This window comes from Bufo gargarizans, chromosome 4 (assembly GCF_014858855.1).
Source record: "Bufo gargarizans isolate SCDJY-AF-19 chromosome 4, ASM1485885v1, whole genome shotgun sequence".
Classification (NCBI taxonomy): Eukaryota; Metazoa; Chordata; class Amphibia; order Anura; family Bufonidae; genus Bufo; species Bufo gargarizans.
Genome location: NC_058083.1, coordinates 515173149 through 515186373, shown reverse-complemented (window position 1 = coordinate 515186373; position 13225 = coordinate 515173149). Strand labels below are relative to the sequence as shown.

Below are 13225 nucleotides of genomic sequence, written 5' to 3'. Positions count from 1 at the left end.
TCTCCATGGAGGAGTCTGAGTATTTAGAAGGACACAAAGATCTGTACAAGAACGTCATGATGGAGGATCACCAGCCACCAAGTAAAAGACATGACTAAATACACACATCCTCTCACTAGTTATATGTAAGAAATTAATTGTCACCGTATGTTTTTCCTACAGTTAAAGAAGAGAGAACAACTCCCAGTCCTCTTCTTCTACAGGATGGTTCAGAAAAACATCAAAGCATTCCATATGATGATCAGAAAGATGGAAATAAGGTCTCATGAAAGGTTCCCTATGATCTGTAGAAGTGCTGTGAAGATCTTGTGTTCAGTCTTGTTTTATAAACCAGTATTATATGTTTTATTCTTGTATAATGAGAAAGGTAGAGATGGCAGGATTACAGCAAACTATAGACCTTGCATGTCGTCTGGATCTTCTCACAGTTTTCTGGTCAGTAGAGACTGCTGGTTGGAATAAGGAACCAACTAGATGCATATATACAGGAGACCTGCAGATATTTTTAGGTCAGACAATGAAACATTGCACATGTAGATCCACTGTGTCTTGTGAACAGATTTTAACAAGGTTCTGCTCCGGAGTGTGTTATATAAGTGACCCCCTTCCCTCCACTTTATCCACTGCACAGGGATCTGGACTTTGTTGCAGGGGAACCACTAGGCTGCTGCACTTGAAGTAGTTTTAGTTTCTGTACAAGTGACTGGTGACCCACAGGGTCAGGAAAGGCAGAATACATGCAGTCCGATAAATGGTCCGTTGTCAGGGCAAGCAGCTCAGGATCAGAACTGAGATCAGGCAAGGATCAGGTCAGACAGCAAAGGGTCCAATCTAGAAGTCAGACAGAAGTCTGTACACAGAACAAGCTTTGCATGAAACTAGCATACTAGAACCTACTGACCAGGCTCCTTTCCACGGCTTGTAGAGATCAGAGTGCGTGCATGCCGGCCCTATAAGAGCCAGAGATAGTGTGTGCACACATGACCTATGGGCAGAGAAGGTCATTATCGGCAGGAAGCAGGCCTTAGCTTGTGTGGGAGGACAGCGTTATTCCAGCAGCCAGGACCACTGGGAAGGGAGAGAGGGATGTCTGTGGGACTGGACCACTGGAGCCCTAAAGCTATGGAGCAGGTAAACCAGGCAGCAGGCGTGCCCACCAGCAGGAAGGAGAGGAGCTATAGGCATGGACCGCTGCCATAGCAGATAACTCTGCTGCCATTTCATCACTTTTTGTCATTGTAATTAATGATCTTTTCTGGTCACATCAAACCTTCCACACGACTTCTCCATCAGTCTGCTGACTTTTACAATTTCTGTTTCGCAGCTTTTAAATCTGGGTAAAGATCTGACCAATATTAAGGCTAAAGATACGTATGTAAGGAGTGATAAGCAGATCATAGAGGACATTCCCACCGATAACCACCCAGGTGAGTAGTAACCACTACATAAAGCAGAGAAGACTCACAGATTCTGCTCCTTCACTGGCTACTGATGACTCCTTGTATAGTCAGGTAGTGGTGGCAGTTTGGGGGTCACATATTGTACTTTCTGACAGGTTTTCCTTTATTAGCACACAATTGTTACTGATACCAGGTGTCCCACAGTATTGATCAGAAGGTTGGGGTTATCACTAGGGATGAGCGAACTCGAACTGTATAGTTCGGGTTCGTACCGAATTTTGGGGTGTCCGTGACACGGACCCGAACCCGGACATTTTCGTAAAAGTCCGGGTTCGGGTTCGGTGTTCGTCGCTTTCTTCGCGCTTTTGTGACGCTTTCTTGGCGCTTTTTGAAAGGCTGCAAAGCAGCCAATCAACAAGCGTCATACTACTTGCCCCAAGAGGCCATCACAGCCATGCCTACTATTGGCATGGCTGTGATTGGCCAGAGCACCATGTGACCCAGCCTCTATTTAAGCTGGAGTCACATAGCGCCGCCCGTCACTCTGCTCTGATTAGCGTAGGGAGAGGTTGCGGCTGCGACAGTAGGGCGAGATTAGGCAGATTAACTCCTCCAAAGGACTTGATTAACTGATCGATCTGCAGCTGTGGATCATTGAGCTGCTGATCCTCAATTGCTCACTGTTTTTAGGCTGCACAGACCGTTTGTCAGTCTCATTTTTCTGGGGTGATCGGCGGCCATTTTGTGTCTTGTGGTGCGCCAGCACAAGCTGCGACCAAGTGCATTTAACCCTCAATGGTGTGGTTGTTTTTTGGCTAAAGCCTACATCAGGGTGAAGCTGTCACACCAAGTGCATTTAACCAGCAATAGTCTGTTCATTTTTTGGCCATATACAAAATCAGGGGCAAGCTGCGCCTGTCACCAAGTGCATTTAACCCTCAATGGTGTGGTTGTTTTTTGGCTAAAGCCTACATCAGGGTGAAGCTGTCACACCAAGTGCATTTAACCAGCAATAGTCTGTTCATTTTTTGGCCATATACAAAATCAGGGGCAAGCTGCGCCTGTCACCAAGTGCATTTAACCCTCAATGGTGTGGTTGTTTTTTGGCTAAAGCCTACATCAGGGTGAAGCTGTCACACCAAGTGCATTTAACCAGCAATAGTCTGTTCATTTTTTGGCCATATACAAAATCAGGGGCAAGCTGCGCCTGTCACCAAGTGCATTTAACCCTCAATGGTGTGGTTGTTTTTTGGCTAAAGCCTACATCAGGGTGAAGCTGTCACACCAAGTGCATTTAACCAGCAATAGTCTGTTCATTTTTTGGCCATATCCCAGTCTAATTCTGTCACTAAATCCATACCGGTCACCCAGCGCCTAAATACTAGGCCTCAAATTTATATCCAGCTAAATCTGTCCCTAGTGCTGTAGCTGGGCGAGTTATTTAGTGTCCGTTCAAGCACATTTCTTGTTCTGGGTTGAAATACAATTCTCAATTTAGCAATTTCATAATTTAGTGGTTCCTGCTATATCAGAGCTCTTTGAAATCTATCCCAAAAAGGGTATATAATATTGAAGGTGCACATAGGGTCATTCAGAGTAACTTCACACACACCCGCTACTGTGTATTTCCAAGTCTAATTCTGTCACTAAATCCATACCGGTGACCCAGCGCCTAAATACTAGGCCTCAAATTTAATTCCCTCTAAATCTCTCGTTACCCACCGCTGTACTGTTGTTGCTGGGCAAGATATTTAGTGTCCGTCAAAGCACATTTTTTGTTCTGGGTTGAAGTACAATTCCCAATTTAGCAATTTCATAATTTAGTGGTTTCTGCTATATCAGAGCTATTTGAAATCTATCCCTAAAAGGGTATATAATATTGAAGGTGCACATAGGGTCATTCAGAATAACTTCACACACACGCTTCTGTGCATTTCCAAGTCTAATTCTGTCACTAAATCCATACCGGTGACCCAGCGCCTAAATACTAGGCCTCAAATTTAAATCCCTCTAAATCTCTCGTTACCCACCGGTGTACTGTTGTTGCTGGGCAAGATATTTAGTGTCCGTCAAAGCACATTTTTTGTTCTGGGTTGAAGTACAATTCCCAATTTAGCAATTTCATAATTTAGTGGTTTCTGCTATATCAGAGCTATTTGAAATCTATCCCTAAAAGGGTATATAATATTGAAGGTGCACATAGGGTCATTCAGAATAACTTCACACACACGCTTCTGTGCATTTCCAAGTCTAATTCTGTCACTAAATCCATACCGGTGACCCAGCGCCTAAATACTAGGCCTCAAATTTAAATCCCTCTAAATCTCTCGTTACCCACCACTGTACTGTTGTTGCTGGGCAAGATATTTAGTGTCCGTCAAAGCACATTTTTTGTTCTGGGTTGAAGTACAATTCCCAATTTAGCAATTTCATAATTTAGTGGTTTCTGCTATATCAGAGCTATTTGAAATCTATCCCTAAAAGGGTATATAATATTGAAGGTGCACATAGGGTCATTCAGAATAACTTCACACACACCCGCTACTGTGTATTTCCAAGTCTAATTCTGTCACTAAATCCATACCGGTGACCCAGCGCCTAAATACTAGGCCTCAAATTTAATTCCCTCTAAATCTCTCGTTACCCACCGGTGTACTGTTGTTGCTGGGCAAGATATTTAGTGTCCGTCAAAGCACATTTTTTGTTCTGGGTTGAAGTACAATTCCCAATTTAGCAATTTCATAATTTAGTGGTTTCTGCTATATCAGAGCTATTTGAAATCTATCCCTAAAAGGGTATATAATATTGAAGGTGCACATAGGGTCATTCAGAATAACTTCACACACACGCTTCTGTGCATTTCCAAGTCTAATTCTGTCACTAAATCCATACCGGTGACCCAGCGCCTAAATACTAGGCCTCAAATTTAAATCCCTCTAAATCTCTCGTTACCCACCGCTGTACTGTTGTTGCTGGGCAAGATATTTAGTGTCCGTCAAAGCACATTTTTTGTTCTGGGTTGAAGTACAATTCCCAATTTAGCAATTTCATAATTTAGTGGTTTCTGCTATATCAGAGCTATTTGAAATCTATCCCTAAAAGGGTATATAATATTGAAGGTGCACATAGGGTCATTCAGAATAACTTCACACACACGCTTCTGTGCATTTCCAAGTCTAATTCTGTCACTAAATCCATACCGGTGACCCAGCGCCTAAATACTAGGCCTCAAATTTAAATCCCTCTAAATCTCTCGTTACCCACCGGTGTACTGTTGTTGCTGGGCAAGATATTTAGTGTCCGTCAAAGCACATTTTTTGTTCTGGGTTGAAGTACAATTCCCAATTTAGCAATTTCATAATTTAGTGGTTTCTGCTATATCAGAGCTATTTGAAATCTATCCCTAAAAGGGTATATAATATTGAAGGTGCACATAGGGTCATTCAGAATAACTTCACACACACGCTTCTGTGCATTTCCAAGTCTAATTCTGTCACTAAATCCATACCGGTGACCCAGCGCCTAAATACTAGGCCTCAAATTTAAATCCCTCTAAATCTCTCGTTACCCACCGGTGTACTGTTGTTGCTGGGCAAGATATTTAGTGTCCGTCAAAGCACATTTTTTGTTCTGGGTTGAAGTACAATTCCCAATTTAGCAATTTCATAATTTAGTGGTTTCTGCTATATCAGAGCTATTTGAAATCTATCCCTAAAAGGGTATATAATATTGAAGGTGCACATAGGGTCATTCAGAATAACTTCACACACACGCTTCTGTGCATTTCCAAGTCTAATTCTGTCACTAAATCCATACCGGTGACCCAGCGCCTAAATACTAGGCCTCAAATTTAAATCCCTCTAAATCTCTCGTTACCCACCGGTGTACTGTTGTTGCTGGGCAAGATATTTAGTGTCCGTCAAAGCACATTTTTTGTTCTGGGTTGAAGTACAATTCCCAATTTAGCAATTTCATAATTTAGTGGTTTCTGCTATATCAGAGCTATTTGAAATCTATCCCTAAAAGGGTATATAATATTGAAGGTGCACATAGGGTCATTCAGAATAACTTCACACACACGCTTCTGTGCATTTCCAAGTCTAATTCTGTCACTAAATCCATACCGGTGACCCAGCGCCTAAATACTAGGCCTCAAATTTAAATCCCTCTAAATCTCTCGTTACCCACCACTGTACTGTTGTTGCTGGGCAAGATATTTAGTGTCCGTCAAAGCACATTTTTTGTTCTGGGTTGAAGTACAATTCCCAATTTAGCAATTTCATAATTTAGTGGTTTCTGCTATATCAGAGCTATTTGAAATCTATCCCTAAAAGGGTATATAATATTGAAGGTGCACATAGGGTCATTCAGAATAACTTCACACACACCCGCTACTGTGTATTTCCAAGTCTAATTCTGTCACTAAATCCATACCGGTGACCCAGCGCCTAAATACTAGGCCTCAAATTTAATTCCCTCTAAATCTCTCGTTACCCACCGGTGTACTGTTGTTGCTGGGCAAGATATTTAGTGTCCGTCAAAGCACATTTTTTGTTCTGGGTTGAAGTACAATTCCCAATTTAGCAATTTCATAATTTAGTGGTTTCTGCTATATCAGAGCTATTTGAAATCTATCCCTAAAAGGGTATATAATATTGAAGGTGCACATAGGGTCATTCAGAATAACTTCACACACACGCTTCTGTGCATTTCCAAGTCTAATTCTGTCACTAAATCCATACCGGTGACCCAGCGCCTAAATACTAGGCCTCAAATTTAAATCCCTCTAAATCTCTCGTTACCCACCACTGTACTGTTGTTGCTGGGCAAGATATTTAGTGTCCGTCAAAGCACATTTTTTGTTCTGGGTTGAAGTACAATTCCCAATTTAGCAATTTCATAATTTAGTGGTTTCTGCTATATCAGAGCTATTTGAAATCTATCCCTAAAAGGGTATATAATATTGAAGGTGCACATAGGGTCATTCAGAATAACTTCACACACACGCTTCTGTGCATTTCCAAGTCTAATTCTGTCACTAAATCCATACCGGTCACCCAGCGCCTAAATACTAGGCCTCAAATTTATATCCCGCTGAATTTGAATACAATACATTGGGCCAAATAATATATTTGTTGTTGTGGTGAACCATAACAATGAGAAAAACATCTAGTAAGGGACGCGGACGTGGACATGGTCGTGGTGGTGTTAGTGGACCCTCTGGTGCTGGGAGAGGACGTGGCCGTTCTGCCACATCCACACGTCCTAGTGTACCAACTACCTCAGGTCCCAGTAGCCGCCAGAATTTACAGCGATATATGGTGGGGCCCAATGCCGTTCTAAGGATGGTAAGGCCTGAGCAGGTACAGGCATTAGTCAATTGGGTGGCCGACAGTGGATCCAGCACGTTCACATTATCTCCCACCCAGTCTTCTGCAGAAAGCGCACAGATGGCGCCTGAAAACCAACCCCATCAGTCTGTCACATCACCCCCATGCATACCAGGGAAACTGTCTCAGCCTCAAGTTATGCAGCAGTCTCTTATGCTGTTTGAAGACTCCGCTGGCAGGGTTTCCCAAGGGCATCCACCTAGCCCTTCCCCAGCGGTGAAAGACATAGAATGCACTGACGCACAACCACTTATGTTTCCTGATGATGAGGACATGGGAATACCACCTCAGCATGTCTCTGATGATGACGAAACACAGGTGCCAACTGCTGCGTCTTTCTGCAGTGTGCAGACTGAACAGGAGGTCAGGGATCAAGACTGGGTGGAAGACGATGCAGGGGACGATGAGGTCCTAGACCCCACATGGAATGAAGGTCGTGCCACTGACTTTCACAGTTCGGAGGAAGAGGCAGTGGTGAGACCGAGCCAACAGCGTAGCAAAAGAGGGAGCAGTGGGCAAAAGCAGAACACCCGCCGCCAAGAGACTCCGCCTGCTACTGACCGCCGCCATCTGGGACCGAGCACCCCAAAGGCAGCTTCAAGGAGTTCCCTGGCATGGCACTTCTTCAAACAATGTGCTGACGACAAGACCCGAGTGGTTTGCACGCTGTGCCATCAGAGCCTGAAGCGAGGCATTAACGTTCTGAACCTGAGCACAACCTGCATGACCAGGCACCTGCATGCAAAGCATGAACTGCAGTGGAGTAAACACCTTAAAACCAAGGAAGTCACTCAGGCTCCCCCTGCTACCTCTTCTGCTGCTGCCGCCTCGGCCTATTCTGCTGCTGCCGCCTCGGCCTCTTCCTCCGCCTCTGGAGGAACGTTGGCACCTGCCGCCCAGCAAACAGGGGATGTACCACCAACACCACCACCACCACCTCCGTCACCAAGCGTCTCAACCATGTCACACGCCAGCGTTCAGCTCTCCATCTCACAAACATTTGATAGAAAGCGTAAATTCCCACCTAGCCACCCTCGATCCCTGGCCCTGAATGCCAGCATTTCTAAACTACTGGCCTATGAAATGCTGTCATTTAGGCTGGTGGACACAGACAGCTTCAAACAGCTCATGTCGCTTGCTGTCCCACAGTATGTTGTTCCCAGCCGGCACTACTTCTCCAAGAGAGCCGTGCCTTCCCTGCACAACCAAGTATCCCATAAAATCAAGTGTGCACTGCGCAACGCCATCTGTAGCAAGGTCCACCTAACCACAGATACGTGGACCAGTAAGCACGGCCAGGGACGCTATATCTCCCTAACTGCACACTGGGTAAATGTAGTGGCAGCTGGGCCCCAGGCGGAGAGCTGTTTGGCGCACGTCCTGCCGCCGCCAAGGATCGCAGGGCAACATTCTTTGCCTCCTGTTGCCACCTCCTCCTTCTCGGCTTCCTCCTCCTCTTCTTCCACCTGCTCATCCAGTCAGCCACACACCTTCACCACCAACTTCAGCACAGCCCGGGGTAAACGTCAGCAGGCCATTCTGAAACTCATATGTTTGGGGGACAGGCCCCACACCGCACAGGAGTTGTGGCGGGGTATTGAACAACAGACCGACGAGTGGTTGCTGCCGGTGAGCCTCAAGCCCGGCCTGGTGGTGTGTGATAATGGGCGAAATCTCGTTGCAGCTCTGGGACTAGCCAATTTGACGCACATCCCTTGCTTGGCGCATGTGCTGAATTTGGTGGTGCAGAAGTTCATTCACAACTACCCCGACATGTCAGAGCTGCTGCATAAAGTGCGGGCCGTCTGTTCGCGCTTCCGGCGTTCACATCCTGCCGCTGCTCGCCTGTCTGCGCTACAGCGTAACTTCGGCCTTCCCGCTCACCGCCTCATATGCGACGTGCCCACCAGGTGGAACTCCACCTTGCACATGCTGGACAGACTGTGCGAGCAGCAGCAGGCCATAGTGGAGTTTCAGCTGCAGCACGCACGGGTCAGTCGCACTACAGAACAGCACCACTTCACCACCAATGACTGGGCCTCCATGCGAGACCTGTGTGCCCTGTTGCGCTGTTTCGAGTACTCCACCAACATGGCCAGTGGCGATGACACCGTTATCAGCGTTACAATACCACTTCTATGTCTCCTTGAGAAAACACTTAGGGCGATGATGGAACAGGAGGTGGCCCAGGAGGAGGAGGAGGAGGATGAGGAAGAGGGGTCATTTTTAGCACTTTCAGGCCAGTCTCTTCGAAGTGACTCAGAGGGAGGTTTTTTGCAACAGCAGAGGCCAGGTACAAATGTGGCCAGCCAGGGCCCACTACTGGAGGACGAGGAGGACGAGGATGAGGAGGAGGTGGAGGAGGATGAGGATGAAGCATGGTCACAGCGGGGTGGCACCCAACGCAGCTCGGGTCCATCACTGGTGCGTGGCTGGGGGGAAAGGCAGGACGATGACGATACGCCTCCCACAGAGGACAGCTTGTCCTTACCCCTGGGCAGCCTGGCACACATGAGCGACTACATGCTGCAGTGCCTGCGCAACGACAGCAGAGTTGCCCACATTTTAACCTGTGCGGACTACTGGGTTGCCACCCTGCTGGATCCACGCTACAAAGACAATGTGCCCACCTTACTTCCTGCACTGGAGCGTGATAGGAAGATGCGCGAGTACAAGCGCACGTTGGTAGACGCGCTACTGAGAGCATTCCCAAATGTCACAGGGGAACAAGTGGAAGCCCAAGGCCAAGGCAGAGGAGGAGCAAGAGGTCGCCAAGGCAGCTGTGTCACGGCCAGCTCCTCTGAGGGCAGGGTTAGCATGGCAGAGATGTGGAAAACTTTTGTCAACACGCCACAGCTAACTGCACCACCACCTGATACGCAACGTGTTAGCAGGAGGCAACATTTCACTAACATGGTGGAACAGTACGTGTGCACACCCCTCCACGTACTGACTGATGGTTCGGCCCCATTCAACTTCTGGGTCTCTAAATTGTCCACGTGGCCAGAGCTAGCCTTTTATGCCTTGGAGGTGCTGGCCTGCCCGGCAGCCAGCGTTTTGTCTGAACGTGTATTCAGCACGGCAGGGGGCGTCATTACAGACAAACGCAGCCGCCTGTCTACAGCCAATGTGGACAAGCTGACGTTCATAAAAATGAACCAGGCATGGATCCCACAGGACCTGTCCGTCCCTTGTCCAGATTAGACATTAACTACCTCCCCATAACCATATATTATTGCACTCCAGGGCACTTCCTCATTCAATCCTATTTTTATTTTCATTTTACCATTATATTGCGATGCTACCCAAAGTTGAATGAACCTCTCCTCTGCCTGTGTGCTAGGCCTAAATATATGCCAATGGACTGTTGCAGTGGTGGCTGACATGAAGCCTGATTCTCTGCTATGACATGCAGACTAATTCTCTGCTGACATGAAGCCAGATTGTCTGTTACGGGACCTCTCTCCTCTGCCTGGGTGCTGGGCCTAAATTTATGACCATGGACTGTTGCAGTGGTGGCTGACGTGAAGCCTGATTCTCTGCTATGACATGCAGACTGATTCTCTGCTGACATGAAGCCAGATCGTCTGTTACGGGACCTCTCTGCTCTGCCTGTGTGCTAGGCCTAAATATATGCCAATGGACTGTTGCAGTGGTGGGTGACGTGAAGCCTCATTCTCTGCTATGACATGCAGACTGATTCTCTGCTGACATGAAGCCAGATTGTCTGTTACGGGACCTCTCTGCTCTGCCTGTGTGCTAGGCCTAAATATATGCCAATGGACTGTTGCAGTGGTGGGTGACGTGAAGCCTCATTCTCTGCTATGACATGCAGACTGATTCTCTGCTGACATGAAGCCAGATCCTCTGTTACGGGACCTCTCTCCTCTGCCTGGGTGCTGGGTAGTGTTGAGCGCGAATATTCGAAAAGCAAATTTTTTTCGCGAATATCGCAACTTCGCGATTTCGCGAATATTTCGAATATAGTGCTATATATTCGTAAAAACGAATATTCGTTTTTTGTTTTTTTCCCTCCCCCCCACAAAATTACAGTACACATATAATTGATTGTTTCCCAAAGGTCCAACAGCTCAGATCTTACTCACATTGCCTAGAAAGTGATTGAGGCGCGAATCTTCGTAAGGCGATTTTATTAGCGCACATGCGAATATCGGCACGTCCCAGAACAGAGGCAAAGGGCTTTGCATTCATACATTAGTGAATTGAGTTGCGAATCTTCGTAAGGCGATTTTATTAGCGCACATGCGAATATCTACACTTGTCCCAGAACAGAGGCAAAGGGCTTTGCATTCATACATTAGTGATTGAATTGAGCTGCGAATCTTCGTAAGGCGATTTTATTAACGCAAATGCAAATATCTACACTTGTCCCCAGAACAGAGAGGCAAAGGCCTGTGCATGTGCATTCATATAGTATAGCACCATATTCGCGAATACGTAGAACTTCGTAAAATTCGATTTACGAATATTCGTATTTTTTATTTTACTTTCCACCTTACAGATTACATTGATCTGTACTCTGTCAACTACTGTCATCACCCCCCACTGTATCTCGATTGATTCCCAAAAGTCTCACATTCCCTAGAAAGTGATTGAGGTGCGAATCTTCGTAAGGCGATTTTATTAGCGCACATGCGAATATCTACACTTGTCCCAGAACAGAGGCAAAGGGCATTGCATTCATACATTAGTGATTGAATTGAGTTGCGAATCTTCGTAAGGCGATTTCATTAGCGCACATGTGAATTTTGCATAGCATATGTATTATGCGATGCGAAAATTCGAATTATCGCATATGCGAAATAATAACGAATTTGAATAATCGCGAATATTTTACGAATATTCTTTCGAATATTCACAAAATTTCGCGAATTCGAATATGGGACATGCCGCTCAACACTAGTGCTGGGCCTAAATTTATGACAATGGACTGTTGCAGTGGTGGGTGACGTGAAGCCTGATTCTCTGCTATGACATGCAGACTGATTCTCTGCTGACATGAAGCCAGATTGTCTGTTACGGGACCTCTCTCCTCTGCCTGGGTGCTGGGCCTAAATATATGCCAATGGACTGTTGCAGTGGTGGCTGACGTGAAGCCTCATTCTCTGCTATGACATGCAGACTAATTCTCTGCTGACATGAAGACAGATTCTCTGTTACGGGACCTCTCTCCTCTGCCTGGGTGCCGGGGCCTAAATATCTGAGAATGGACTGTTCCAGTGGTGGGTGACGGGAAGCCAGATTCTCTGCTATGGAACCTCTCTCCAATTGATTTTGGTTAATTTTTATTTATTTAATTTTTATTTTAATTCATTTCCCTATCCACATTTGTTTGCAGGGGATTTACCTACATGTTGCTGCCTTTTGCAGCCCTCTAGCTCTTTCCTGGGCTGTTTTACAGCCTTTTTAGTGCCGAAAAGTTCGGGTCCCCATTGACTTCAATGGGGTTCGGGTTCGGGACGAAGTTCGGATCGGGTTCGGATCCCGAACCCGAACATTTCCGGGATGTTCGGCCGAACTTCTCGAACCCGAACATCCAGGTGTTCGCTCAACTCTAGTTATCACCTATTCTTCTAACTTCTATGAACCATGCTGCCTGTCTGACCATAAAGATTTCACGATGTTCTGCCCTAAAGAAGTAATCATAGGAGGACAAATCCCCAGTGGTCAGTGACAGCTTGCCGGCCATTCTGCTCCCCCCTTCATGCTGAAGACTTCAATGCTATACCCCACTCTCCCCAGGGGCTCTGACCAATCCCAGTATATGGGGCCCCAAAATATCTCATGGCAGCTGTTAAATGGTCCTCTTGTTGACACCTCATAGAACACAGTCACAGTTTGACAACATATAGGATTATTGTATGTGCAGAGAGGTTTTATAGGGGAGCAGTTCTCTATTTTCCTTACACCGTGTGTTATCGGGTTCTAGACATAAATTGTAAACCCGGTGGTGTCCTAGTATCACACCCAAACAGGGAGGGGGGTAATTGTGTAATCAATATTGGAGCCACCTATAGACACCTCTATCTTTGCGCACACTGTGCTGTGCTGGATTTGGGTGATTTGCGACGCACCGACCCCTTGAAATCCTCGAGGCCCACAAACCCGGTACTGGACCTGAGGAGTGGGGAAGTTACCTCCTACATATGGTGAGAGATATCCTCTCCTTATATTTATGGATTGTTGTTTTTGTTGTTATAGGTAGCAAAAAAGAACAGATGTCATCTAAGCATAAAGAATATAGTGGATGTAGAGTAGCATCTTATGTTAGACCACTATGTCAGGAATGTTTGGATAAATTGGTTCTGGAAGAGTCACAATCCTTATCCAAAAGTATTAAGGCTTTGGTGAGATCACAAGTTAAATCATCTTTTAAGTGCCTGAAACTAAATCTGCCACGGTCACCAGAAAGGG

The 13225-nt window shown here is 46.1% G+C and overlaps 1 protein-coding gene across 1 annotated transcript in view; it reads left to right on the top strand.

The window, feature by feature from the left end:
- Positions 1-28: 28 nt before the first annotated feature.
- LOC122933676 (gastrula zinc finger protein XlCGF26.1-like) overlaps positions 29-13225 on the top strand; it is a 28785-nt gene continuing 15588 nt past the window's right edge. Inside the window, exons 1-3 of the mRNA XM_044288623.1 lie at positions 29-81; positions 163-260; positions 1325-1427. Coding sequence (XP_044144558.1) covers positions 57-81; positions 163-260; positions 1325-1427 — 226 coding nt within the window. The 5' untranslated portion in view covers positions 29-56. The remainder of the gene's footprint in view (positions 82-162; positions 261-1324; positions 1428-13225) is intronic.